The sequence below is a fragment of the Neomonachus schauinslandi genome, chromosome 5, assembly GCF_002201575.2.
Source record: "Neomonachus schauinslandi chromosome 5, ASM220157v2, whole genome shotgun sequence".
NCBI lineage: Eukaryota > Metazoa > Chordata > Mammalia > Carnivora > Phocidae > Neomonachus > Neomonachus schauinslandi.
Genome location: NC_058407.1, coordinates 170,706,137 through 170,733,237, shown reverse-complemented (window position 1 = coordinate 170,733,237; position 27,101 = coordinate 170,706,137). Strand labels below are relative to the sequence as shown.

The following is a 27,101-nucleotide window of genomic DNA, read 5'->3' as shown; positions in this document are numbered from 1 at the left end:
CTGAGCCGAAGGCAGTCGCTCAACCGACTGAGCCACCCAGGCGCCCTGGTCGCTCTTTTCTTCTGTTGTCTGAGAGCGGTTACTCGGGAGACGTAGTTCAGCGGATCTGACACGTTGCCATCCACCAGCCAGTTTTAGCACATGGAATGTGCCCTCCCTTTGCCGCACTAAAGGGATCTCATAACTTTTCATCTCACGGTTTCCAGCCTGATAGTTGTTTTAAGATATGGTGGTGAGCAGTGTTTGCTCTTCAAGGGATGGCTGGTTGGTAGTGCTTCCTCCTTGCCTCGCCCAGGTCCTCCAGGATATGGTCCCGCCGAAGAAGCATTTGCTCAGACATCAGCCTGCCAATGCGCAGATTGGCCTGATGGAGGGAAACACGTTCTGCACCACATTGCAGCCCAGGCTCTTCACAATGGATCTTAACGTGGTGGAGCATAAGGTGTTCTACACAGAGGTAGGGGGGTGGTGGTGCGGCGTGGTGTGGATGGTGATGACGTGTGTCTGGTAACCTGTCTTTGTGCGCGAAGACTGGTCAGGCAGCACTCAGAGAAGGCACGGGTGATGACCCCAGGTAACCAGCCCTAACTTGGCACAGCACCCTGCGCAGGTATGTGGTAGGAGGTAGGCCTGCTGACTGGAGAGGTTCCACCAGACATGGCTGTGTTTGGAGTGCTTAGAGCTCTGGTAGCCTTCTCCAGGGCACCTTGCTCTGCAGAGCCCTAAGGATGTAATCTGGAGAAAGATGGACTCTCTGCGTTGATCACTGTCATCAGCTGGTGCCCAGAATAAGACTGGCTCAGGGAACGTGCCAGTGTATTGAACGTATTTGTCACTTAAGAATGTGTCGTGTGCTGTTGAGAACTGACTTCACATGAATGCCATTATTTAGCTCTGACAGCTCTTCGGGAACTATAGATACCGCTTATTCTCGTTTGGGGCAATGGCAGATGGCATCCTATAGGTGTTTCTCTCTGTAAACATTCTAGTATGGGGTGACATTAGACAGAGAGAAATAGATTGAACTGTAGATACAGTCAAATTCCACTAAGCATTAATTCGTAGAATACAGTAACGGTCTGGTGATCAGTCCCAGTGTGAAATTTTTTTAAGACCTAAGTCCTACGCCGGAGGCATTATCAGAATAAACTGAAGTAAAAGTCATAAGGAGGCAAGTTCTTCTGATCCACACTAAGTTTGAATTTCCAATTATGAAAAATTTGCCTCTTGAGTTTTTAAGTTCTATGTATTTGCCTGGACATAGAATCCTATGATCACATGGTCTAGCTTTGGTCTTTTATACCTTGCTGTATCCTTTGTGTAAGAGTCATAGCTCATATGACCTGAGAGAGGTTCTAGGAGAGCCACTGGAGAATGGGAGGAAGTCTGCCTTTGGTGGTTCCAGAGGCAGATGTGTTTTAACCTATGTGGAAAATTCCTCACTATGCTTAAGACCAGAACCTGGTAGTGTTAAGTGATAAATCTAAGGGAGTGCAGCTGGTTTCCCAAGTGTTTATCAGTGCACTAGCTGCATCAGAACACGTGAACGTCCTTTTAAAAATAGAGACTCCTGAGTCCTCTCCCTGGAGGTTTAGGGTCAGACTGACCGACGGACCATCTACAAGTGTCCCAGGTGACTCTGGTGTATGCTCTCACTCTCTGTCTAGAGGGAGCTACAGACACAGATGTCTGTCTACACTTGTGGGCGCACACACACGGTTTATATAGGAGGAGAGTAGTAGTGATGGAGTGGAGTAGGGTGGTGGCCTGAAGTGCTTTTTTAGTATATGTCCTTTTTTTGAAATCTTTTACTAAGTAGGAATCTTTAAGGGAAAAAAGGTAACGGTAAAGTTTATACCATTTTCCCAGGATGTAAATAGAAGGGGAAAACAGTAATAGAACAACATATATGATATTTTGTGTATTAGGTGTATTAGTATATACTGGGGTGTGATAAAATGTCCAGAAAGATAGCCACAGGAATCTCTGAGTTACGATATTCTCGGTGACTTTCAACTCCTTTCTTTATACTTTTCTGTCCTTGGGGAAAGTATTACGACTCCAGTATTGAATTACAGCACGTGTTTGTTGAACCACTGGCCCATGGCACTGGCAAGCAGCTCTGAATAAGGAGGGAGACGTAGCTGCCATCATATTTGCAGTTCAAGTGATCCCCTGGGTCGAGAAACAGTGTTAATGGTGTCAGAGTGGGTGAGAAAGTATCTAAGAATTTATTTCACTCATGAAGTTGACGGAGTTTGCTTTAGAAGGAAGCTGTGTCACATTCGGTACTAAATTCCCTAGGGTTTGAGTTTAGTTTGTCAGTTGTTAATTGTGTTGTGTGTGGGTAAGATTGCTGTGTTCTGTTATTTTCAAGGTTACTGTGTCTTCACAGTAGGAGCTGGCTAAATTAAATTATTTTATCTTTTACAGCTATTAAATTTGTGTGAGGCTGAAGACTCCGCTTTAACAAAGCTGCCCTGTTACAAGAGTCTTCCGTCACTCGTACCTTTGCGAATTGCAGCATTAAGTAAGTTCATATGAATTAAGTCTGAAACAAGTCATGGGTACGAAGGTGCAAGGAGGCAGTGGCCTTTTGGGGAGTTTTATTATTTTTATTTTTTAATTTTTTTTAAAGGTTTTTATTTGATAGAGATAGCGAGAGAGGGAACACTAGCAGAAGGAGTGGGAGAGGGAGAAGCAGGCTTCCTGCTGAGCAGGGAGCCCGATGCGGGACTCGATCCCAGGACCCTGGGATCATGACCTGAGCCGAAGGCAGACGCTTAACGACTGAGCCACCCAGGCACCCTGGGGGGTTTTATTTTTTTATGTTCTTTTAAGGTGGGATAATTATGTTTGTGTAGTTGTCAAATGATATAATGAGATGTCAGTGGATTATATAGATGGTTAGGATTTAAACAATTGTTTACTCTTACAAACTATGTATTTTACTTTATAGTAATTAACTCTAAATGCTATAGCTCACTGATGAATCTAACACTCTAGTTGAAGAAAGTAGTCCTAGCGTTCATTTGTTGCAGTTTCGCCCAAATCGGGAGTATATGGGAAGATCTACTACAACCTTCATAGGGTTTTCAGTGGTTCGGTAGCATTTGAGAATCCTGCTGTCCTTTAGGCTTTCATGAGCAATGTCAGCTACATTGTTGAATTTTTACTCACTTGAATTTTACTCGCTTAGAAGCATCAGTCCCCCCTACTTTTTCTTTTTTTGGTGGATAAATACCCAGTACAAGTTTTTTTAGTTGGCTTGGTCTCTTGCTTTGTTGGTTTTTATACTCTCCGTGAAATGTTGCCAGAATCCTCCTTGAATTAGAGGTGGAGGAGCTGAGAGGCAGACCGTAATACCTGCTTGAGCGCGGGGCTGGGGTGTGGAAGCCACAGCAGGTGGGAGGGAGGGAGGGAGGCTCGCTCTCTGCAGCCAAGTTTGGCAGCTTCTTTCTTCAGTGGGGATTCCTTTCTTCCGGCGCCTCTCATGTAGTCCTACTGGCTAATACGGGCATTGCTCTTGGGCAGGTATTATCTCTGAGCTAACAGAGAGGATTAAGCCTTTAACCCCCCACGTTGGGAGGAGGCTGCCTGATGAGACACGGATAGTGGAAGAGAAGCCAGGCTGCGTTTGTGTGTGTTCCCTCATCACCAGAGTTCAAAGCCAGCCCTCTGTGTCACTTCAGTGCGCATCTGCCCGCAGCTCAGCCATCCTCTCGCCCTGTGTGGGGATGTCTTAAGGAAGGGGTGTCAGTGGGTGCCCCCTCTTTTCCCCTCCAGCCCTTCTTTTATCTGGACGGGGTAATATCTATCATGGCCTTTCTGACAGGCTGTTGACTTCCCTCTTAGATAACACTGAACACATGCGTTAGGACACCATGTGTTCTTTGGTCTTTCTCGAGGCCAGACACTTGGGAAGTGGGTCAGTGATTGATACTTGGTGTTGGTTGGTAAGAGCCTTTAGACGAGGAAATTGTTCATATGTTTTTCAGGTTAATAATGAAATTGTATTGATCTCTCTCCCTAAAGATGCACTTGCTGCCTGCAATTACCTTCCTCAGTCCAGGGAGAAGATCATCGCCGCACTCTTCAAAGCCCTGAATTCCACAAACAGCGAGCTGCAGGAGGCCGGAGAAGCCTGCATGAGAAAGGTGAGTGAGTGGCGTGTGCGTGCGAACGCGCGTGTGTTCTCTCTCCGGGGTTCTTCCTGTTCACCTGGTTTGTATGCCTGGAAGGTGGCCTCGCGTGAACACACACTGGATTCCAGTACTGTCTCCGCTTGTTTCCTAGTCACGCTGAGCCTTTTTTAAATATTCAACAGTAATGACTAGGCTTCATTTCATCATAAACTTTTGGAATGTACGTGGTTAACATCCCACAAACTTGCTGCTAGAGCTGAATGAGTTTATTATAAAGTATGTTCTGTTGTCTATTTTCCTTTGTAACTTTTCTTTTTAAATAGTTTTTGGAAGGTGCTACCATAGAAGTAGATCAAATCCATACGCATATGCGGCCTTTGTTGATGATGCTGGGGGATTATCGAAGCTTGACGCTGAATGTCGTGAATCGTCTCACTTCTGTTACTAGGCTCTTCCCAAACTCCTTCAATGATAAATTTTGTGATCAGATGATGGTAAGTCAAATGCATTTAAACATAGTTTGTAATCAACCTGAAATTTTAGTTTATTTTTTTTTTTAGGTAAGTAATATATATGTGTGTGTGTGTATATATGTATATATGTATATATGTATATATATATATATATATATATATATACATATATACATATGTGGTTTAAAATTCAGGAAGTGTGAAAAGCGTACTGTGAAAGTCTCCCGGTCCCTGAACTCCAGCAGCCCACCTCCCCTTCCTGGGGAACATCCAGTGTTAATGGTTTCCTGTATGTCTATCTAGAGATGTTTTACATTTGTAGTAGGACATACGTATATTCTTTTCCTCAGAAGGAAGCACCATATACACACAGTTCTTTTTCTATTTACTACTCATCATTTCAGATCAGAACATGAAGTGCTTCTTCCTTCTGTCTCGTGGCTATATAATATTTCAGTACGTGGACATGCCAAAATTCATTTCACCATTCCCCCACTGACGAGCATCTAGATTACTCCCAATCTTTTGCTATTATAGACAGTGATGTAGTGAAAAACGTGTAAGAACTTTAGAAGTCTTTAGGGTTTTTAAAATTACCAAGGAAGTAATTATGCAAATAAAATACCTGTTTGACAGTGTTTAAATTTGAAGTATAAACAGATGCAGGAGATTCAGCTGTTAACTTTCTTATGCATTCGTTCAGTTTTGCTTCTGGTAAGTAGATGTTTATAAATAACTTAGGATTTCAGGGTAAGTGACTGCAAACGTGCACGTACTTTTCATGCTTATGTTTCTCAAGTGGCCTCTGGCCATTTAGACATCTTAGGGTCCTGAAGGTATTTGTTTCGGTAACTGCAGTACATGTAGTGTGTGTGGAGTGCAAATCTATGGCTGTGTGAGGACCACACAGCTTTTTACCTCACATTCGGTTTCTTCGTATCTGCAGACACCTAAGAAGGGAACAGTGACCAAAACACCTAACTGGGAGTTGGCAGTCTTAAGGTTGGCCCTAAAAATTGTAGCTGATGCCCTATTAGAGTATTACTGGGAAACAGTATTCCGTGGGAGTAAGTTTTCCGAATCGAAAGTCTCCTTGCTCTTTAGCTTCCAGATGTGTGTAACACACACGCCCTTTTAGTGTCCGCGCATGCACACCTTCACAGGTGTGGTCACTTCCTGACGCGAGCACATCAGATCCGTGCTTTATCTGCCATCACGCCGCAGCTCTCGGTGCTTGCAGTGTGAGACCCACGCTGTGTTCCACATGGCCCGGCCTTGTCATTTGCATCTCTTCCCTCTCCACTGCCATTTCTTGCTGCCTTCTCCTGCCTGCCGGAGGCGACGTGTTGGCAGCTAGTTGGTTGGCTCACCGCCAGGCTGACCCTTCACATTTGCTGTGAGCTGGGAATTCATTCAGTGCATGTTGTTGCCCAGAATTTTTAGAGCCGTCTGAAGAGACTGCTCTACTACCTTAGAGTCGTCGTTTCTGACGTAGGCCAGGAGTCTTTTCTCCCTACAGTGAAGTCCGGGGGTTTGTGTGTCCAGTTTGTTGAGGGGACTTTTTCCCCCTTTTCTGGCATGAGAGCTGTTTTCAGAAGGGTTAAAATTTCTCTGAAAGCAGAGAGTGTTGACATACTTGGATAAAGAAGGACTGAGTTGCCGTTTGTCCAGCCATTTTCCTCTGGTCCCCACCTTGCCCAGGTCCAGCCCGGGGTCTGTGCCGATGGGGGTCTTCTGATGTGTCTCGTGCCCGCCGCACTTGGGCAAGGGTGGGGCGGCAGTCAGGCACACATTGGCCCTTTTGAGTCCTGTTCTTCAGAGCCGTGCTCGATCACCGAGCCTTTGTTTTCCCGCATATGATATGTTTTGAGGTTAACAGCTCAAGCCTTCAGCATAATTTTAAGAGCTAAGACACCCTGCTGTGTAGGATGGGCATTCATGAAAACAACCCTGATAATTTGCCTTTTTAAAAATGTGAACTGCTGGACATTTGACTTTCAAGTCTCTCATGTGGGTATTTGCCGTGGAAAGCTCCTTATTGAGCTAGAAGTGAATTTATATACAATTTAGTGTTATTTTTTTCCGTTGGGACATCTGAAAGCAGAGTGAATAGGGAATGCAGCTGGCTGCTTCCTTTGCCTTTAGTTTTGTTCCTCTCTTATCTTTGGTAGAGTAGCTGTTGTAGTAAGATAAGAGTTTCATGAACCTAGATCTTGGTGATTGTTAATATCTTTCCAGGAATTTTACTGGCAAATAGCTTAATGTACTTAGTTTCTTTGAAAGCATGTATATTTTAGTGTTTTTCAACGTGTGTTCTTTGGAACACTGGCCCAGTAAGTGTTTAGATGGATTTAAGTCATCTGTCCCCAAGCCTCTTTGACCATGGAGTTCTTTTTAAAACAACTAGTTAACTTCCTGTAGGGCTTCAGTATGTGAAGAACAAGTTTGGACAGTGGGGGAAGTGAAGGTAGTTCTGTTGTTTGGATAGTCTTGTGGTTTTACCTGTAGGCTCTGAGTGCTTATCTGCCAGGTTTTGCCGGACACCAAGGCTGGGAGCCTGGCTGCCGCGTGCCCCGGTCATACCAGAGTCGCTCTGGCCTCAGGGATCTCTCTTCTCGTACTCTTGCCGTAGAACGCAGAGTCTTACCACGTAACGATTGCCCTGGTTCTGCACAGACGGGAATTGCTTCCTGTTCGCACTCATTTGTGCAGCCTCTGACCAAATGGGATCCGTGCTCATCTCACCGGCCCATCCCGCACGCCCCCCTTTTGCCCACTACTCCTTAGCCATATACAGCGGCCAGCCTTCCTGTTGGTGGCTTCAGGGCCTTCACGTCTCCTTTTCTCTGCCTGGTGTGCTTGAGCTTCTGGAGAGTCTGCCTCAGCAGGGCTCTCCCTGACCTTGACCCCCTTCTCCAGCTGATTCCTGTTCCTCTGTCACAACCCTTACCGTGACTGTGTATTTCACCTGGTTCTCCCCACTGGAAACTGAGCTGGAACGAGGCTAGGGATGATGTCCGCCTCCTCCCCTTTCCCCCCGGGGGCCTGGCCTGGTGTCTGGCTCCTCGAGGCTCTCCATGAACAGGTGCAGCGCAAAGTAAGGTGGCCATAGGAGCACAGCAGTAAAATACCAGCATCGGAATGGCCAGGTTTCAGGACGTTTTCTGTGACATCAGGGTCAGTTCAGCCTTCTGCTCATGCAACACGAGACAAATGCCCGTTATTCCCTCTAGTTCAATGGTCGGGCTGTTTCAAATCTGAACACTGCCATCCTCATATTGACTATGATGGAAAATAATGATTACCTATGAATTTTCATTTAAGAACAGCATGGAATTGAACTGATCATGTGTGAGGGAAAGATGTCTAAGGATGTTGTTTTTTTCAACAGCAACATCTACGAAAGTGGATGGAAGTGGTGGTCCTCACCCACAAAGGGGGCCAGAGGAGCGACGGAAACGTGAGTGACTTGTTTGCTTCTGGGAAGGGCAACCGCGCCGGGCACTGCTGTTTGCAATGTTAATATCGGAGCAGTGCTTTTAACTAAAATACTGGTCAGAAACCCAGTTTATGTGATTCTAGTTGTGTAAATTGTTGAACATCTTTTACTAGCATTACATTTTGCATTTATTTTTCTTAATTATTGAACATTCTTTTTTGTGTTTCTTTGAAATCTCCTTTGTTCACCTTAATACGTTTTTGTTGATGAGAATTCTGGAAAGCTTGAAATGTTAGTATTTTAATTTTACTGGTTTTGCTGTAAAGTGTATAAAGTGTGTTTTCTAGAATGTTCTTGGCAGCTGCTGTTTGCATGGTGGTGCATTCCTCAGCTGTGGTTTCCCATGGCTTCCCATCATCACTGCCTCATGAAACTGAGTGTAGGTTTCAGGACTTCAGACACTGAGGATAATGTAGCAAAGCATCACATAAATACTGGCATGTATGTTGATGGGTCCGATTCCCCCACCCCAACTGTTTGCCAAAAATCAAACGGCCAGGACTTCAAAACACATTTTTACGGCTTTAAGGGAAAACTACTTTAAATTTTTTTACATGTCTGATGTTGGTCATTTTAAGACTTCACTCTTAAAAATAATGGTTTTTGCTGTTTTGAATCTAACTTGTATATGTTAATATTTGTTTAAAATACTTTTTAAGTTGATGACTGTCCTATCGGTAGGATCGTGTTTTCCCTAAGGTCCTGTTACACCTGGTGAAATTGTACAGCAGTGTCCTAACGAGGGGATGCTCTAGCTCTTCAGGGGCATAATCAACATGGCTTTTTGTCTTCCTGCGCGTATTTGTTGGATGCTGTGTTTCATCCCAACTTGGTTTTTTTTTTTTTTTTTTGGCTTTATTATGCTTTGTTTTGGCCATTCTGTGTCAAGGTGTTTTGTTTATGTAAGTCTCAATTCCTGCTGCTTCTAAAAACAGCCAACTAAGCAAAACTAAACCAGGATTTTACACTTTTTTTAGGAATGTTATACCACCATGACCTCTTTGAAGGTTTGTTATTCATACACACAGGGAAAAACCAGGAACTCTTCGTGGGGGAGAGCAGAGTGTATGTTCAAAGCTTAAACTCTTGGGAGTAGGTACAGATGCCTCTGTGCTTTTCCTCCCCATCTCTCATCCGCTAGGTATTTTTGCTCTAAATTTTATATTTGTTTTATAATCTGTTAATTCTCTGAAACACACGGTTAGTTCTAGAATAAATATTTAAGTCTCTAGGGGGCAAGTGAATGATTTCCATTAGATCAGAAAGATTCCATCAACGTTTACAGCAGGTTATTCGGAGGGCTCCTTGGATGGGGCAGGGGCAGTGGGCAGGAGACGGAGCTGTGGGCACCAGGAAGTCCTCCAGCTCCTGCAGAAACGTGTCATGACCATCATAGGAGTCCACTCCCTGACCGGCCTGGGAACACCCAGCTCTGTGGGGGTGGCCTCAGGCTGTGGTGTTTGGGCAGCATGCCCGCAATTTCATCACCTCAGCCCAGGGTCAAGCTGCCGTTCTGCTCTTGAGCTCTGATCGTTTTTTATGGATGTTGTTCAGTACTGGGAATGGATCTTAGATCATAGTTTGTCCCCATTTGGTTGAATCCCCAAATGATATTACATGATTGAGAACCTGCAACTGAAGACATGTTAAATAGTCGACTGTTTATAAGAAAACAAATATAAGCTTTTCTGTGATGCTGGGTACCCTGATGATCAGAGCTTTGCACGAGCACCATGTTTAGGAAGGTTTGCCGTTTTAGCGTTACGCTCCCAGGGGAGAATGCCTGACCCCTTGCTGTGCCGTGTCTGTGTGCATACACAGCTTCACTTCCCAAAATAACCCAGCTATCTGTGGGTGGCATCATGGCCTGAGGGTTCTTCCGGGTGTGGGGGCCTCACACATGCCCGGTTAAGGGGGCTGAACCACCTGGTACTCTCCAGATTTCTGCTGGGAAAGAGGAAGAAAGTTTATTTAATGTCCGCGCTGCACATAAAGATCATAACTTACTCGAAACAAAAACAGATTTTTAAATGTATTTGCTTACAGCAGTTTTTCCCCCTGGGCAAGAATTCCGAAATTCCTGCTTTTTAAATTTGATTTAGGGAAGGGATGTATGCTATTCTACACTATCTGAAGGGCTCTGTTTTGACATCTGAAGGGTGGAAGGTGTACTTTTTTTGCTGTTGAGCATTTGTTAATTATTGTGTGCTTTTTGATAATTGTCTTTACTGTCTTGTTTCTCCCAATAATCCTTACTGTGTATGAGTATATGGGAAGTTTTTATGTAAATAACATAAATAGAAAAAAGATGATTTTCCTCCCCATCCTCAGGAAAGCATTTCCGAGTGCGGGAGATGTTCCTTGTCTCCATTCTGTCAGTTTGAGGTGAGAACAACCCTATTAAAGTCAGTTTATGACTTGCACTGTGAAGAACAGTTTATATTTTCTTTTCTTTTCTTTTCTTTTTTACCTTTTTGTTGCCTTTTTTCATGCTGTAATTTTTGTTTTGGTTCAGCCTGCCATGGAAGGGGTAGAGGTGAGAATCTCAGTGGAGGTGCAGGAGGGGGTGTTGTTGTATTTGGTTTTGCTGTGACTTGTGGTTCTGTGGTGGACAGAGTGCGTTGTGCCTTGGAGTGCAGTGAGCCGTATCGTCTGTCTGTGGCAGAGTTGTATTAGTACCATTGCTGTGAACTGTCCGGATGCCACGCATGTTTCCTGTTAGGACGTTTTAAGCAAGATTCTAAGCTCTTTGGTTTTCTACATGTTCGAATTGCAATATGTCAATACCATTTAAGATTCAACTGGGTTTTGCTCTCAGAATGTTCGAATGAGCTCCTACATCTCACAACCTCTTGGGAGGAAACTACACAAAGAGTATTCTACCTGCTAGGAATTGGGAGGAGCTCTGTTTTCTTCCACACTCCTAAGTGCCTGCCTACCTGGAGTTTAAGACCTCATTGCCCCTCCGCACCCAGTCCCCCGCATCTCTTGCACATACACACCACACCGACGTAGTCCCAACACTGGGACTTTGGACAAACCCGGAGCTTTCCCTCTGCTGTAAAATGGGGATGATAACATCCGTCGGTCCTGTCTTCCGGTGGTGTTGCGAAGACCAAAAGAAGTGATTTCTTGATTGCGCTTTGAAAACGAAAACCCATAATGCAAAAGTGCCATTATGAGCATGTTGTAATTTCAGAGTAGAGCTTGCTCTGTGTGCAGACCTGGAAATTCCGTAGAAGAGAACTCTCTTTTCTTCTTTCCCATTTTCTTCATAGAGGCATTCGGGGAAGTATCGCAGATGCTACTGGGATGTGGTCCCTCCTGACGAGTGTTTATCATCCCCATTTTACTGTGCTGAGTGTGACAGACCTCCTGTTGCGCACAAGGCAGGGTGGTACATCAGGGAGTCTTCCCTTCTCTGGCCATGGCTCTGGCCATGTGGGATCTCTTTGAATTGCAGATTCCAAACCATGGGAACTGCCACTGAGAACAGAACGTTGGAACAAGAGCGATTGACCACTGAGCTGTTAGCACCTTAAAAAGTGCGGAAATCTTGGCATTTCACATTTTCCGTATGATTCAGTAGAGCAGTTTGGCAGCCTCATCCTCAGGCCTGGTTGACAAATACTTAGTACCATGGTCAGTCGTTTATTTACACAATGTTTAATTTTCAGGATAAATATTTGAGAATGTTTTGAAGACTTTCTTTGTGCTAAGTTCTGAGGGCAGAAGAAGTCTGTGCCCTCAGAACTTAGGGTACCGGGAAGACCCCATGATGTCACAGCAAAGCGGGGGAATCGTTAACACTCTCACGGCCACAGGCATGCTCGTCCCCTCCTCCACGAGGGGCTGGTGCAGGCAACCCCGCAGCTCACTTCCAACACTTGGCCCTGTTCCTGAAAACAGACGCAGCCCAGTCACATCGGGGGCACACAGCTCCCTCTCCCCTCCATTGACAGGTGAAATCTGAACACCAAGGGCATTTAGTTTTCTTGGGCCACAGCAGTAACCTGACATTGGTAAATTGTGGCTTTTTACATGTTAATTCTTTGCTTCTGGTGGCTAGCCTTGCAAATGTAGCTAGACCATAGTAGGGTCTGTAGTAATGTTGGTATCTCTAGCTGGCAAAATTAATTGGCCTATTTCGTAATTTCTGGTTTTCTTCATTAGGAAATGAAAATTTGTTCGGCAATTATAAACCTTTTTCACCTGATCCCAGCTGCGCCTCAAACTCTGGTCAAGCCTTTGTTAGAGGTGGTGATGAAAACTGAACGGGCTATGTTGATTGAGGTAATGGTCAAACTCGGGGTTTCTTCTGATTCTTCCTCCGTCTGTTGGCTTGTGATGTTCTCACTTCGTTAGATTTTAGATGGACTAATCTAACAGCCTGAAGATGTTTGATGTTAATATTTGCTTATGACTGTAGCACACTCCAGTTACGGAGGGGAGACATGCCTCCTCCTGCCATGGTAGGTCTTAGACCAACAAAGCCTCAAGCCCCGAGAAGACGCCGTTTCCCCCCATGTTTTCTAGGCTGGCAGTCCCTTCAGAGAGCCTCTGATCAAATTCTTGACACGGCACCCCTCACAGACGGTAGAGCTGTTCATGATGGAAGCTACACTGAATGATCCCCAGTGGAGCAGAATGTTTATGGTAGGCACGCGGGGAGCTGGAGTCAGGTGTCCCTGCAGACTCGTGTCAGCCAGTGTGCTCTGAAATCTGAAATTCCTATTTCACTGTTGAGCGCCTCGGCTTTATTTTTTCGGTCATGTGTCCGAGTGTTCGAAACATCACCGTTGTGTATGTGAAAAGTTTGAGTGGAGGTGATCCTTCTTGAGGATTTTGGTGGTGGTGACGAATGAGCTGCCAGGATTTTGAAATCCATAATCACAAAGTGTTATTACTGCTAAGAAGCATTTTTTTTAAAAGGGTGTTTATAGCGACTTTTTAGCCTGCCTAGGGAGATTTAGAAAGAACCTTAGAATTCAGAACATCTAAACTTTTTGTGGGTTTTGACTAGCTTAAAATGGCTCGTTTTGTTTTGTTTTCAGAGTTTTTTAAAACACAAAGATGCCAGACCTCTGCGAGACGTGCTGGCAGCTAACCCCAACCGTTTCATCACTCTGTTGGTGCCCGGCGGCGCCCAGACCGCCGTTCGCCCCGGCTCCCCCAGCACTAGCACCATGCGCCTGGACCTTCAGTTTCAGGCCATCAAGGTAGCGTCTCGTCACTGAGCACCTGAAATCTTAAAAGTTTAGGCAAGACGCACAGAGAACCCTGTCAGTTCCCTAACCCTGTCGCTTCTTTGACAGATCATAAGTATCATAGTTAAAAACGATGACTCCTGGCTGGCCAATCAGCATTCTCTGGTGAGTCAGTTGAGACGTGTGTGGGTCAGCGAAACCTTTCAAGAAAGACACCGGAAAGAGAACATGGCTGCCACCAACTGGAAGGAGCCCAAGCTGCTGGCCTACTGTCTGCTGAATTACTGCAAGTGGGTACATCCGTTTGTCTTCACGTCGAGTGACTTGTTCTGGCCTGCAGGCGAAACCAGAGCCTGTCTGGGAGTTTGGGCTGGGCTGTGGTTCACTGGCCACATGTAGTCACGTTTGTTACAGAGAACAGACTGGGACTTTGAACTGTTTAAAGGCAACTCAGAGATCGTATGTGGCCGTGAAGCGGGCCGTGACCTAATCTGTTCTTGTTTGGCCCTGCAGAAGGAATTACGGAGATATAGAATTGCTGTTCCAGCTGCTCCGGGCCTTCACAGGTCGTTTTCTCTGCAACATGACGTTCTTGAAGGAGTATATGGAGGAAGAGATTCCCAAAAATTACAACATTTCTCAAAAACGTGCCCTGTTTTTTCGCTTTGTGGACTTCAATGACCCCAACTTTGGTGACGAACTGAAAGCCAAGGTGAGTCCCACTGTGAGGCAGGGGGAGCTGCGGGCGTAGGAGCTCGTTTTCTAGGGAAGCGAGAGTACTGTTGGTGTTCTGCTGTGTCCACAGTGGTCTGGACTGTTCGTGAGGAAAATGCCCTTGTTGAGGAGCACACGACAGATGCGGAGTGAACCGGTGTTGAGAAGTAGTTTGTTAGTGTCCTTGTGTTTAGAAAATGACTTATCAGACAAGAGAAGAGTAGACAGACTGACGTCGCATTTCCTCCTGTTTCACTCTCCCTTTCCAGCCGACTGCTTGAGTAAAAGTCAGGATGATGAGTCACAGCCTTGACTGAGCTCTAACTTCTCCGGTGCAAAGTGACCCGCAGGTGGTCCCACCCACCTTAGTAGAGAAATGAAGAGCATGGCTTTGCTTTTCCTCCTCCTTCATTTTTAAATTTCTTTGTAGGTTCTGCAGCATATCTTGAATCCTGCTTTCTTATACAGCTTTGAGAAGGGGGAAGGAGAACAGCTCTTAGGACCTCCCAATCCAGAAGGCGATAACCCGGAAAGCATCACCAGCGTGTTTATAACCAAGGTGGCGTCACTAATAATATGTTGGCACAAAAAGTAACTTAGCAGATGAGGGAGTGAGAGAGAATGTGTGCGTGTGAGTGTGTGAGCATGTGTGATGGGTTCGTTGAAAAACATATTTTCCTAAGGTTTTTATTTTTCATGCTTGCATTAATTTATAGTAGAGCATTTATAATTCTTACTGGTACAGTTTTAAAGGCAGCTTTACTTTAGGATGCATTGACTTTCCACACTAATAGAGTCCAGTGAGAAATAGAACATAGGTCAGTGAAAACTCAGATTATCAGAGTTATTTTGAAAAAACCCCTCTTGCTGGTCGTATTTGAAGTACAGTTTTCGTCTTTAGCTTTGCAAAAGAATCTACCAAAAATCAGTGGGAACATCAGACCGGGTCTGGTTGTCAGGTTCACGAAACCATGGCTGGCGGCAGTGACGTCTGAAGTTACCTTAGGTGTTAAAGTCTCTGCGTTTTTACAGTTGTGTTTCCAGTTTGCAGCAGGGGGGTGGTGTGTTTCTTTGAGAAATGCCCGCCCAGTGTGTTCCTCACGGGGCCTGTCCCGTGCACGGCAGGCCTTCGAACTTTGCCGGCGGGTGCCGTGTTTGCCTTGAGGTTGGTAGAGTGTTCTGTTCACACGTCGTTCCGCTGGCGTGCGTGAGCGACGGGCATTCCTCAGCAGCCTGCCGCATATGCACGAATGCCCTTGGGAAGGACTCAGTTTCTCACCGCTTGGTCACTGTTCCGTCCTGGGGTCCAGGTGGGAGGGGACTGTTCTCACTGGCAGTTTGTTGGTCCTTACGTAGTCTTTGTCCCTAAAGACAGGCCTCCTTCCTGCAGTTTTCACCCCAGCTTTACCCTCTCTAGGAATGCGAGCTGAGCCCAAGGGATCTTTGTGAGTCCCCATGCTGGTATTTGCTTTATTCTGGGCAACTGTGGGGAGATGGTCACCCAGACGCGGCCCCTTCCCCCGTGCTCCCTTCTCTAGACTGTCTTTTGGGTCGGATGCTGCTGACGCGGCATCAAGTGAGGAGCTGGGGTTTGAGTGTCGGAGGACAGATGGCAGCGCGCAGGTGGGGTCCCCGGGGTGGGGCCATCGGGAAGCAGCAAATCCAGGGAAGAGGGCGCTTAGGGGGCTCAAGGGGCCCTGATGAAAACACAGTTGTGGGGGAGACTTCAGCCTTTCAGAGCTTTCTGGTAGACGGAAGGTGGTCAGGATGCCCACTTGAATGATGCAGGCATGCCCTGGATTCAGTAGAGACGTGTGGCGTGTTCTCGGAGTGCGCTTTTTTCCTTATGTTTCTTATATTCACAAAACGCGGAACTCTATCAGATATTTGATATATATATAGATATATATTTTGATTCAATCAAAAAAACTAATAGTTTTATTAAAGTAGAGATTTGTTTTCTAGGTGGCATTTTCTGATCATAATACTGAAAAATCAGGACTAGATGGTTAATAGCTGACTAGGAAAAATCCCAACTACTTGGAAATTAAGAAACTCCACCCTGAATCAATCACCTTGTATCAAAGAGGAGGCCCTCCTTGTCCCCTCAGGTTCCTTCACCCATTGCAGGGGGTGCCTGCCCTCCGGCATTGAAATAAATTCAGTGAGTTTCTAATCCATGCACGTAAAAGGAAAATTGATGTGACATTGCTTCCCTTGTCGTAAAACTTGATGTTACATACACATATATAGCGTGTGCGTGCGCTTGTGCACATTTTTAAAAAGTTTCAAGCGTGTTGTATAACCCTTAGTAGGTGACACGATTCAGGGCCAGAAATGAGCTTTCCTGCTTGTGTCTCCCGCAGGTCCTGGACCCGGAGAAGCAGGCGGACATGCTGGACTCCCTGAGGATTTACCTCCTGCAGTACGCCACGCTGCTGGTGGAGCACGCGCCGCACCACATCCACGACAACAACAAGAACCGCAACAGCAAGCTACGCCGCCTCATGACCTTCGCGTGGCCCTGCCTGCTCTCCAAGGCCTGCGTGGATCCGGCTTGCAAATACAGTGGCCACCTACTTCTGGCGCACATCATTGCCAAATTCGCCATACACAAGAAAATCGTCCTTCAGGTACCACGAGGCTCCCTCCCGGCCCCCCTCCACTCCTCCCGACACTCCGTGGGCTTGCGCACATGTACACGCCTCCCCCTCCTACGGTCGTGGCCTCCTTTCCTGTCGTCTTTCCCAGCACCATTAAAAATGCTCGTTTCTGCCGTCTTATAAGCGCCGTGAACTCTCCCGTGACTGTGCATTCTCTCCTCCTCCCCAGTTACTGCTCTGCTCTCTCGTTCCTCTGCTGCCTTGCCGTCAAAACAACAAAATGTCTCCTTTGTCCACCTCATGCTCCTCTACGCATTGCGTTCCTCTACTGGCTTCCATTCTGCTGGTCCGTTGAAACCATTCTGGAAGGGCCCAGCCCACTCCTTAGCTAAAGATACTAGGCACTTCAGAACCTCATGCTGTATTGACCCTCTGCTGACGACGAGCACATCTTCCCTGAGTCCCTCAGTGGCTTAGGCCTTGATGCCAGGCGGCCCTGGGTTTGAGTTTGTTATTTGCAGTCACAAGTTCTTGTGACCCGAGTGAGTCAGTTATTGTCTCTGTAAGAATTAAAGGTAGTGATATACTTCAGTGCTCAGCTTGTCTGTCCCATTAACACTTTATAAGTGATCGCCCTTGTCCTATTCTGTGAGGTCATTTCTAATTGTTTTCTCTGACCGCTTCGTCTTGTGAGCTTCTGTGGTGTTAAACCCCAGACCTCGACAAAGCCCATGGCCTCGGACATCACCTCCCACAGGCATGTCTCTGTGGCGCTGTCCACCCAGCCAGAGACCCAGGGACCATCCCTCACACCCTCTAGTGCCCCCCGGTGTCCGGGTGTGTGCAAATCCTGTTGATTTCCAACACCTGTCCTGTCCCCTCCACCCTTAGCACCTATCAGGTGGTCTTTGTGTCCTCTGACCTTACTTACCTCAGGACGTCACCTCTCACTTGCACTATTCCGAGACTGCCTCTGACAGCTGCCCCTTCAGCTCCATTTGCCACACGGTGGCCAGAAAGAAAGCGTCTCTGTGCTTCAGCTGACTTCCCGTGGGTTACACTAGAGCAGGTTCCTGCGGGGAGCTAGGTCTCACTCATCTTTGTATACGGCACGCTAGCCCGGCATCGGCCCAAAGTGGGCGCTCGGGAGGGAAGGAATGAATGTGTGCATCACTCAAAACTTAAGGAAGGAGAAAGCAGTTGCGTTCTTTCCTAATAAGATAGCCCTGAGGAATTTTGTAAAAATCATTCTGCAGAAATACCCTGCCTTGGTGGGTGGGAGGATGGGTTAGCCTGGTGATGGGTATTAAAGAGGGTGCGTTTTGCATGGAGCACTGGGTGTTATGCACAAACAATGAATCATGGAATACTACATCAAAAACTAATGATGTATGGTGATTAACATAACAATAAAAAGTTAAAAAAAAAACAGAAGTACCCTGCCTTGGTTCAGGGTGATTGGGATTTTTCTTGTTTCTCTGAGCCTTTGTTCTCATCCCAAGTAAGAGTCTCTTCCCTGCGTTAGGTGTTTCACAGTCTGCTCAAGGCCCACGCGATGGAAGCTCGAGCAATCGTCAGACAAGCGATGGCCATACTGACTCCAGCAGTGCCTGCTAGGATGGAGGATGGGCACCAGATGCTGACCCACTGGACGAGGAAGATCATCGTGGAGGAGGGCCACACGGTCCCTCAGCTGGTTCACATTCTGCATCTGATCGTGCAGCATTTCAAGGTGTGTAGAAAGTACTGTAGACGGGGCTGTTCTGCATGCCCAGGCATTGGCTTTGCCCTTTTGCTTATCTTTAATTTGCAGTAATAAGGTGGCTGTTCATCTTTTGGTAAAGGTATTTCTGGTCCGTTGTGTGTTTGGGGATGGAGGGGTGCTTTGTCAACATGGAAATGGTTCTGGTTTAGAGACCATGTCCCAGGTATCTGCTTCTGTCTAGGACTGTGTTTTTCTTGTAAGTACTCGGGTAACAGTGAGTACCGATACTCAGTACTTTGGGAGGTAGTCATCGTTAACTCTAGGTTTTGGTAACTTGGCTCGAGGAGTTGTTTGTGTCGTTGGCACCTCCTTCTTTAGAGCCAAATCCTCCACTTTGTTAGATTGATTCAAATGTAGATATTCCTTGTAGATTTCAGGTAGAGAAGAAAATTCATTATAGCCAGCTCTTTTAGAAGTGGAGATTTGCCTCTTGGTATGGCTGAATGTCTGTGACATCAAGTCTGAAGTTTGGTACATGTTACTAGTTTTGCCTACCTAGAGAGAATTTGGCGTTTCAACATTCTTTTTTAAGATTTTTTATTCATTTGAGAGAGTGCGCATTGCACATGAGCAGGGGGGTAGGGTCAGAAGGAGAGGGAGAAGCAGGCTTCCCCCTGAGCAGGGAGCCTGACACGGGGCTCAATCCCAGGACCCTGGGATCATGACCTGAGCTGAAGGCGGACGCTTAACTGACCCACCCAGGCATCCCGGTGTTTCACCATTCTTTAAAGATGGTACTAAAGGGGGGCGCCTGGGTGGCTCAGTCGTTAGACGTCTGCCTTCGGCTTGGGTCATGATCCTAAGGTCCTGGGATCAAGCCCCACATCGGGCTCCCTGCTCCGCAGGAAGCCTGCTTCTTCCTCTCCTTCTGCCCCTGCTTGTGCGCTCTCTCTCTCTCTCTGTGTCTCTCTCTGTCAATTAAATAAATAAAATCTAAAAAAAAGATGGTACTACAGGGCTGAAGTACAGTGTTCTGTTGGGACTCAGCGAGGGGCTGGGGTGGGGGGTGATAAATACACACATCCATAAGGTGATGAGAATTTCCTCGCTAAGTCACAGGTCAGAAGTCTGGGTTAAGTGCACGTATGTGTGCACACGTGTGCGTCCTCGTGCTCGGGTCTCGGAGGCGTGGTCCCGCAGCCCTGGGGTGACGCAGAGCCCGTGCCCACAGGTGTACTACCCAGTGCGACACCACTTGGTGCAGCACATGGTCAGCGCCATGCAGAGGTTAGGCTTCACGCCCAGCGTCACCATCGAGCAGAGGAGGCTGGCCGTGGACCTGTCCGAAGTCGTCATCAAGTGGGAACTGCAGAGGATCAAGGACCAGCAGGTGTGGCCACCAGACTTCTGTCGTCCCAGATGACGTTCCTTCTGCTGCTCCCTAGAAATCAGGCCACAAAGTCACGTGTGTGTGTGTGTTTGTGTGTTTTTAAGCCGGATTCAGACATGGACCCAAATTCAAGCGGAGAAGGCGTCAACTCTGTCTCATCCTCTATTAAAAGAGGCCTGTCGGTGGATTCCGCCCAGGAGGTGAAACGCTTCAGGACGGCCACGGGGGCCATCAGCGCGGTAAGCGTGCGCGCACGCCGCGTGTGCTTGCTTTTACCGGTTCTGCGCTTCCTTGAGGGAGTTTGTTCATTTGTTCCACAAATTCTGAGTGTGGCCTCAGTGCCCGGCACCGTGCCCAAGACACAGCTGGGAGAGGCTGCGCTCAACAGGGAGAAACCCAGTGACACCCGACTTAGCCGCGGGTGTTTCCCAAGTCAGCACACGTTTTTCTTGATGCACGTTTGATACCCTCGGAGTTCTGACGAGAATGGTTCATTCCTTGCGGTAAGGCCCTGAGGGAAACTGTAGGGTAAGAGAATTGATTGAGAACGTGTACCCATGTTGTGTTCGGTATTTTAAAAGACTATGTCCTATTTTGTTGGAGGGCAGCCGCCAAGAGAGCCCTGGGGATGCTTGCTCTCCTCGCCCCTTGTGGAGGTGATGACTCTGTCACTTTGGGCCTCGGTTGAACTGTCCCTCCCTTCACCACTCCCCCCGAGGACGTGGTCCCTGCATCCACCTGTGCTCAGGTTGGACTCCCGGAACCACGTGAGGTTTTGTCCATTTACGTGTCCGCACACGGCGGGGGCAAGCAGGTCTTCGTGGTGCGCGCCCTGCCGGCTCACCGCGGGCCCTCCCAGCTCCTCTCCCTCCTCTTGCACACACATTCCACAAAGCAGAGTCCGATGGCTCTCTTCCCAAATCTAAGTCCGGGCAGCGCGCAGAACAGCGTCTGCCCCCGGGAGGACCGCATCCTGTGAGCTGGCAGCACAAGTGCCCTGTGTTGCGAATGCGTCGTTGGGATGCTCTTGCTGCCTCTTCTAGGTGTTTGGGAGGAGCCAGTCGCTGCCCGGAGCGGACACCCTTCTTGCCAAGCCCATAGATAAGCAGCACACAGACACCGTGGTGAACTTCCTCATCCGCGTGGCTTGTCAGGTGCGGCTTCCTGGATGCCTTCTGCTAGGGGTTCTTGAGAACAAAAACTTCTTAGTAGAATCCAGAATGTTATCTCCGATAGAAATAGACAAACCAAGGTCTGAGACCAGCTTTGTCACTTTCGTGCCAAATTTGACTGATTTCATGACATGCTAATATTTCTGAAACCTGCCTATGTTTTATGAGTGGTAAGATTTTTTTGAAACATTTTTTTCTTTCAGTGGTGATGAAATAATGGTGTATCTTTTTTTTTATGATTTTATTTATTTGACAGAAAGAGAACAAGCGGCGGGGTGGGGGAGTGGCAGCAGAGGGAGAGGGAGAAGCAGACTCCCCACTGAGCAGGAAACCCAATGCAGGGCTTGATCCTAGGACCCCAGGATCATGACCTGAGCCGAAGGCAATCGTTTAATCAACTGAGCCACCCAGGTGCCCCAGTAAGGGGTTATCTTATAATTAAGGGCATCTTGGTGTTGGCAAAACAATGGCAGTAGATCAGTGACCTTGGGCACATTACTTAACTTCCAAGGTACGTGTGTCATAAAGGTGCTGCTGGGATGATCCAACATACATAAATTAATGTACAACATTTAGTAATTTAAGTGCCTTTAGAACTTGTGTTTGTGGAGCGCCTGGGTGGCTCAGTCATTGGGGATCTGCCTTCGGCTCAGGTCATGGTCCCAGGGTCCTGGGATCGAGCCCCGCGTCGGGCTCCCTGCTCGGCGGGAAGCCTGCTTCTCCCTCTCCCACTCCCCCTGCTTGTGTTCCCTCTCTCGCTGTGTCTCTCTCTGTCAAATAAATAAATGAAATCTTTTAAAAAATAAATAAATAAAACTTGTGTTTGTTATTCACGTCAGTGTATTTTCATGGATTTGTTGGAAATCTTTATTTTTCCTTCTCAAAAAAAACGTAAATGAAATTTTTCTAACTAGTTTTTTTTAAGAATTTGGGGATCTTAAGTTCATATAATTATTAGAGTGGTAGGTCTTGCCATACTGGTGAGGACTTCAAAGTCCTGAGAAGACGCTCCTGAATTTTCGAACCAGTGCCTTCTTGGTGCTCCTGCACTAGGCACAGCCCGGGAGATCTGTGGGGTTGGGGGGAGCTCAGGCCCTGCCCTTGGGGAGCTGCCTGACACTGACCCATCCGTCACACAAACGAGTGCACATCACCACTGACCTGACCCCCTAGCAAGGGGGCAGGAGGGCCCCATCTGAGAGGGGCCCTGAGGCAGGGGAGGCCCCGTTGAGTCAGGTGGGAGAGGAGGTGGCCGGGAGGAGAAAGCTGGGCTGTGCGGGCGAGAGGCAGTGTCAGGACACTGGAGACGTCCGCGGTGAGACGGGGCCTCGAACCCGAGTGCATTTTCAGGTCAACGACAACACCAACGCGGCCGGCTCTCCTGGGGAGGTGCTGTCTCGCCGGTGTGTGACCCTCCTGAAGACCGCCTTGCGACCGGACATGTGGTCCAAGTCTGAGCTCAAGCTGCAGTGGTTCGACAAGCTGCTGATGAGTGTGGTGCGTGCCTGTGTCTGTGCCCCGCTCCCGGGCTTGGGGCCGGGCCGCGGAACCCTGAACCCTCCGGTCCCTCAGCCAGTCGTGACCGCTAAGGAGGAGCAGGGAGTTTCACTCCCTGGAAGAGATTTTAAAACTTGAGCCTGAGCCCCCAGCCCCAAGCAGTGAGGAGCTTTGGAAACGTCCTAGTTCTCTTGCCTACTGAAATCTCGTGTCTTAAACTGACTTCCCAGCTGGCTTGGGATAAATAGTTTTAGTTGATTTATGTGACACCCTCTAAAATAAATGTGAATTTTTAAAGGGCACATATATTGTTATTGAGCACTGTAAAGTCTGGTAGCAAAGAAATAAGCCCCCAGTGCTGATGATTTGGTGTGTTTTTTATTTGCTTTATTTCTGTAAAAACCACGATCCTGTAATTTCTGGCTGCTACAACCCCATTTTAAATCTTTGTTATGTTGTATTGCAAAGACTAACATAATTGCCTCAGTTTTTGAAAGGTTATAAAGATTCCCTGTGCTGGGGCGCCTGGGTGGCTCAGTTGGTTAAGCGACTGCCTTCGGCTCAGGTCATGATCCTGGAGTCCCAGGATCGAGTCCCGCATCGGGCTCCCTGCTCAGCGGGGAGTCTGCTTTGCCCTCTGCCTCTGCCTCTCTCTCTCTCTCTCTCTCAAATAAATAAATAAAATCTTCAAAAAAAAAAAAAAAAAGATTCCCTGTGCTATGAAAACAGTGTGATCATAGGCTGCCTGTGTGCAGTACATGCTTTGATTCAAATTACTGTCACACGCAGTCACGGTTGAGTCGAGCTCAGCCATTAGCGGATGGCCTCTGGCACGTAATAGGCTAACGTTTTCATAATGCAGAGTGCCGAGCTCACAGCAGCTTTCCACCTTGTTCCCACAGTAAGTTGAAGATTTTTTCTCAACCCAGTGAGCACACACGGTGTATATGCAGTGCATCTGTGTGTGCAAGCCACAGAAACAAACGTTTCAAGGAGCAATACTTCACTGCAAACCATACGCTCCATTTTCTGTTATTAATGCTAGCATCATCTGTTATATTGATTTCATGACCCATAGTCTCAAAGATACTTCCTTTTGGAAGGATATTTGTATTGTAAATAAAAATGATACGAGAGAAGTGGAATTTAGTGATTGATTTTTTAGACCAATTTTAATGATTTTCCTTTTTTTTTTTTTTTAAGTTTTATTTTTAAGTAATCACTACACCCAACGTGGGGCTTGAACTCACAACCCTGAGATTGAGAGTCACATGCTGTATGGACTGAGCCAGCCAGGCGCCCCTGGTTTTCACCTTTTAATATTGAGTATTAGTATTTTCCATGAGCTTTTAAATTAGGAGGTTTAACTAATTTTAAGTTGTGCTTGATTTGTGTTTCTGTAATGGACTGTACCAGAGTATTGATGACGTCTGTGTGTGACCTGTGTTCTCCATTCCAGGAGCAACCTAATCAAGTCAACTATGGAAATATTTGCACGGGGCTGGAAGTGCTGAGTTTCTTGCTCACTGTCCTTCAGTCTCCGGCCATCCTCAGTAGCTTCAAACCCCTGCAGCGAGGCATCGCCGCGTGCATGACGTGCGCAAACACCAAGGTTCTCCGAGCGGTCCATAGCCTCCTCTCCCGCCTAATGAGCATTTTCCCAACAGAGCCAAGTAGGTGACCCTTCCCCTGGTGCCTGAGTGGATGGGAGGGCACAGAGAGTGTCACTTGAGAGTGCTCATCCTCTGGTTACCGTAGGGAGTGTTCTATTATCCCGCTTTTCTTTGTGCTTTCAACCTTCCTTTAAAAAAAAAAAATAGACATAAGAACTTAATGGCAGCAGTCATGACGTTGTATTTTTTGTTTTGCTTTGGAAATGCTGTTATTCATCAGCCGAACGTGACCATTTCCTTAAGGCAGTAAAGGGGAACTGGGTCACGTGTTGTCAAATGTCGAGCAGCTGCCAAGATGGGATTTTGGCGTATCCCACATAAGTGTATCTTGAGCCAGTTCCGGTTAGGCGTGGTGAGATAAGACGTCATTTAGCTTGGTCAAGTCAGAAGCAGCCCAGAGAGGAGCACCACGTGTCCTGCAGTGGGAAAGAAGCGCCCGGGCCAGTTGCTGCAGATCCCAAGAAAACTAAAGCTCAGTGTCTAGTGTGAGGAAAGTTGGCCTCCCAGAGCCCGGACAGGCCTGAGAACCCGAACCACAGGGCCCACATTCTCGCTTCTGTTGCAGGCACATCCAGTGTGGCCTCCAAGTACGAAGAGCTGGAGTGCCTCTACGCGGCCGTCGGGAAGGTCATCTACGAAGGACTCACCAACTACGAGAAGGCCACCAACGCAAATCCCTCCCAGCTCTTTGGTGAGTGTGTGTCTGCCCTGGTTTTTCTAGCAGCCGTTCCATTTGGCATGGATCTCTCCGTGCTCTCTGGATGAGCTTTCTTTCTGGGAAAGTCTCGGGATGTCGGAAGGAGCTTTGAGCTGACGTGTGCTGGGGGGGGGGGGGGGGGTGTGTGTGTGTGTGTGTGTGTGTGTGTGTGTGTGTGTGTGTGTGTGTGTGGTCTGGTACACGTGAGGCCCCTGTCTCCTGTGGTCTTAGGGGAACGCCCTCCTCCCGACCAATGTCTGTGCTCCCTCAGTCCCTGCCGCCTCAGCCTCAGATGCAGGATCGGGTTGTGGGGGAACAGTCCCGTGTTTCGTGGATCTTGCTGACCCAGTTCTACCTCGAACACGGAGATGCTGCCAAAGCTGTGTGCAAATGTGGATAACTACTACCTTTCATAATATGCCCACCTGTTAGTAAACCACTCACGAGACAAGAACTAGTCCCTGTCTGCTTGGTGAGGCTCTGGCTGAAATGAAATGAAAGTTGGTTTCTCAGGTAATCGGGGCAGCTGACCGACTTTGGCCTCCAGAGATACCCAGAAGTCTGATTTTTGTGAAAACTCCATCTCTGAGAAGGATTAGACTTTGGGTTAGAAATTTTAAAAATTTTTCAAATTTAGTCATTGTATAAAATTTTGAAAGTACAAAGGAAGGAGAACTAAAAGTTGTCTCTGTAATTACTAATGTTTACTCTTAACATCTTGACGTGTGTCTTTTTTCTATATACAAGGGTATAAATATACGTACAGGTAGCCCTTGTCATGCAAACACTTATTTCTGAATTTGCAAACTGAATACATCATTTTTTAATGAGTTTCTTGGTCTCCAAACTCTTGCTACTTGCTATCTGAAATTCAGGAGCCAGATAAATTTAGTTAAAATTGTATCCCTAACTGTTCAAGCTTGCCGTCCCTATTCTAGAACCAGATAGATTTAGATAGTTGAATGCTTTTGTGACTTTTTTAAAAGTGGGATCATACAGTAGATCCTGCTTTGCAACCTGGCTTCCAGAGCAGCATAAACGTCTTGTTAATTCTCCAGAGGACTCTCTTTGAGAAGAGCTGACCACCACTGGCCCTGCCTCCCTCCTTTGTGAGGGTGACAGCGGGCCGGGGACGGGGGCGGCACTGCGGCTGGGGTCTGGAGAGTTGGTCACCCCAGTCCCCTCCCTGTCCTCGCCCTGAGGCTCAGGTACTGAGCCATCGTCACAAGTGTCTCAGGTTACCTGTGGTAGAATCAGACTGATCATACATTCACTCTCTACTGAGAAATCATCCAAATCTGTGCCGATTGCACCTATAAATGGCAAATAAATACCCTTTTATTGGCCTATAATGGGAGCCATGGATATAAATTTAAAATGTAACGTGTAGGTCATAAAAATGTCAGCTAGGAAAGGTAACATTTTTTTCACATACTTCGTGTCGGTGCTGACATTTTGCTCATTTTTATTGATCCTAGGCAATTTTACAGAATGGGTACAAATTGACTTCTAAAATATTCATCATGTCCAGATACTCTAGGTTTTTTTTTAAAGGATTTTCTTTCTTCCTTTTCCCCCCCCCCAAGCATATCATGGGACAAAAAATTTCACTTAGGGTGCTTTATAAACTAAAGATAAAATCCAGAACTGAAGGTATGAATGTTGTTTCTACCGCGGTGCAGAAATTGGCTCTCGTGCCTGGTGTTGATCATGAATTAAGAATCAGGAGTGAAAACACAGCACTCCACAAAGTGTAGCATGTGCCTTACAAAAACTTAGAACGCTGACATTTGGGGCTCATCTATACTTTTGTCAGAAAGAGCACATTTTTGTTTAACACATTTTAAAATGTTTTAAATGGCACGTTTTTGTTTTTTTAAACTTTTCTAAAAAAAAAAAAAAAAAAAAAAACAACCAGCAAATTTCTGCCTTTCAGGGACCCTTATGATCCTCAAGTCCGCCTGCAGCAACAACCCGAGCTACATAGACAGGCTGATCTCAGTCTTCATGCGCTCCCTGCAGAAAATGGTCCGTGAGCATCTGAACCCACAGGCAGCGTCGGGCAGCACGGAAGCGACCTCAGGTGACAACCGTGGTCCCCGTGGGTTTTCTCAGTCTTTGTGTAACACCTCCGTTGAATTCTGAACCGAATGTGAATTCCTGTTGTTTTTATGCAGCCCCTTGTCCGTGTGCTCTCGAGAGGTTCTGAGCATTTCATTTAAAACCAAAGTGAGACTCGTTTTTAAAACGAATTACCTTCCAAATTTGTGACTATGAGGATGAAGAAATTTTTAAGTGGTTGCACATTGATGTGGAACATTCACCA

At 46.9% G+C, this 27,101-nt stretch overlaps 1 protein-coding gene across 3 annotated transcripts in view; it reads left to right on the top strand.

Moving 5' to 3' along the window:
* The window catches only part of LOC110571986 (transformation/transcription domain associated protein), a 112,563-nt gene that overhangs the window by 40,756 nt on the left and 44,706 nt on the right, over positions 1-27,101 (top strand). Inside the window, exons 27-48 of one of the 3 annotated variants that reach the window (XM_044915728.1) lie at positions 296-457; positions 2,434-2,530; positions 4,036-4,157; positions 4,469-4,639; positions 8,010-8,078; positions 10,449-10,502; positions 10,633-10,653; positions 12,291-12,410; positions 12,654-12,773; positions 13,172-13,336; positions 13,433-13,614; positions 13,838-14,036; positions 14,469-14,597; positions 16,405-16,671; positions 18,167-18,373; positions 19,578-19,736; positions 19,841-19,975; positions 20,780-20,890; positions 22,259-22,405; positions 23,865-24,078; positions 24,644-24,769; positions 26,712-26,858. In XM_044915728.1, the coding sequence (XP_044771663.1) occupies positions 296-457; positions 2,434-2,530; positions 4,036-4,157; positions 4,469-4,639; positions 8,010-8,078; positions 10,449-10,502; positions 10,633-10,653; positions 12,291-12,410; positions 12,654-12,773; positions 13,172-13,336; positions 13,433-13,614; positions 13,838-14,036; positions 14,469-14,597; positions 16,405-16,671; positions 18,167-18,373; positions 19,578-19,736; positions 19,841-19,975; positions 20,780-20,890; positions 22,259-22,405; positions 23,865-24,078; positions 24,644-24,769; positions 26,712-26,858 (3,124 nt within the window). The remainder of the gene's footprint in view (positions 1-295; positions 458-2,433; positions 2,531-4,035; positions 4,158-4,468; positions 4,640-8,009; positions 8,079-10,448; positions 10,503-10,632; positions 10,654-12,290; positions 12,411-12,653; positions 12,774-13,171; positions 13,337-13,432; positions 13,615-13,837; positions 14,037-14,468; positions 14,598-16,404; positions 16,672-18,166; positions 18,374-19,577; positions 19,737-19,840; positions 19,976-20,779; positions 20,891-22,258; positions 22,406-23,864; positions 24,079-24,643; positions 24,770-26,711; positions 26,859-27,101) is intronic. The other 2 variants (XM_044915729.1, XM_021680227.2) reach the window with 2 other exon arrangements.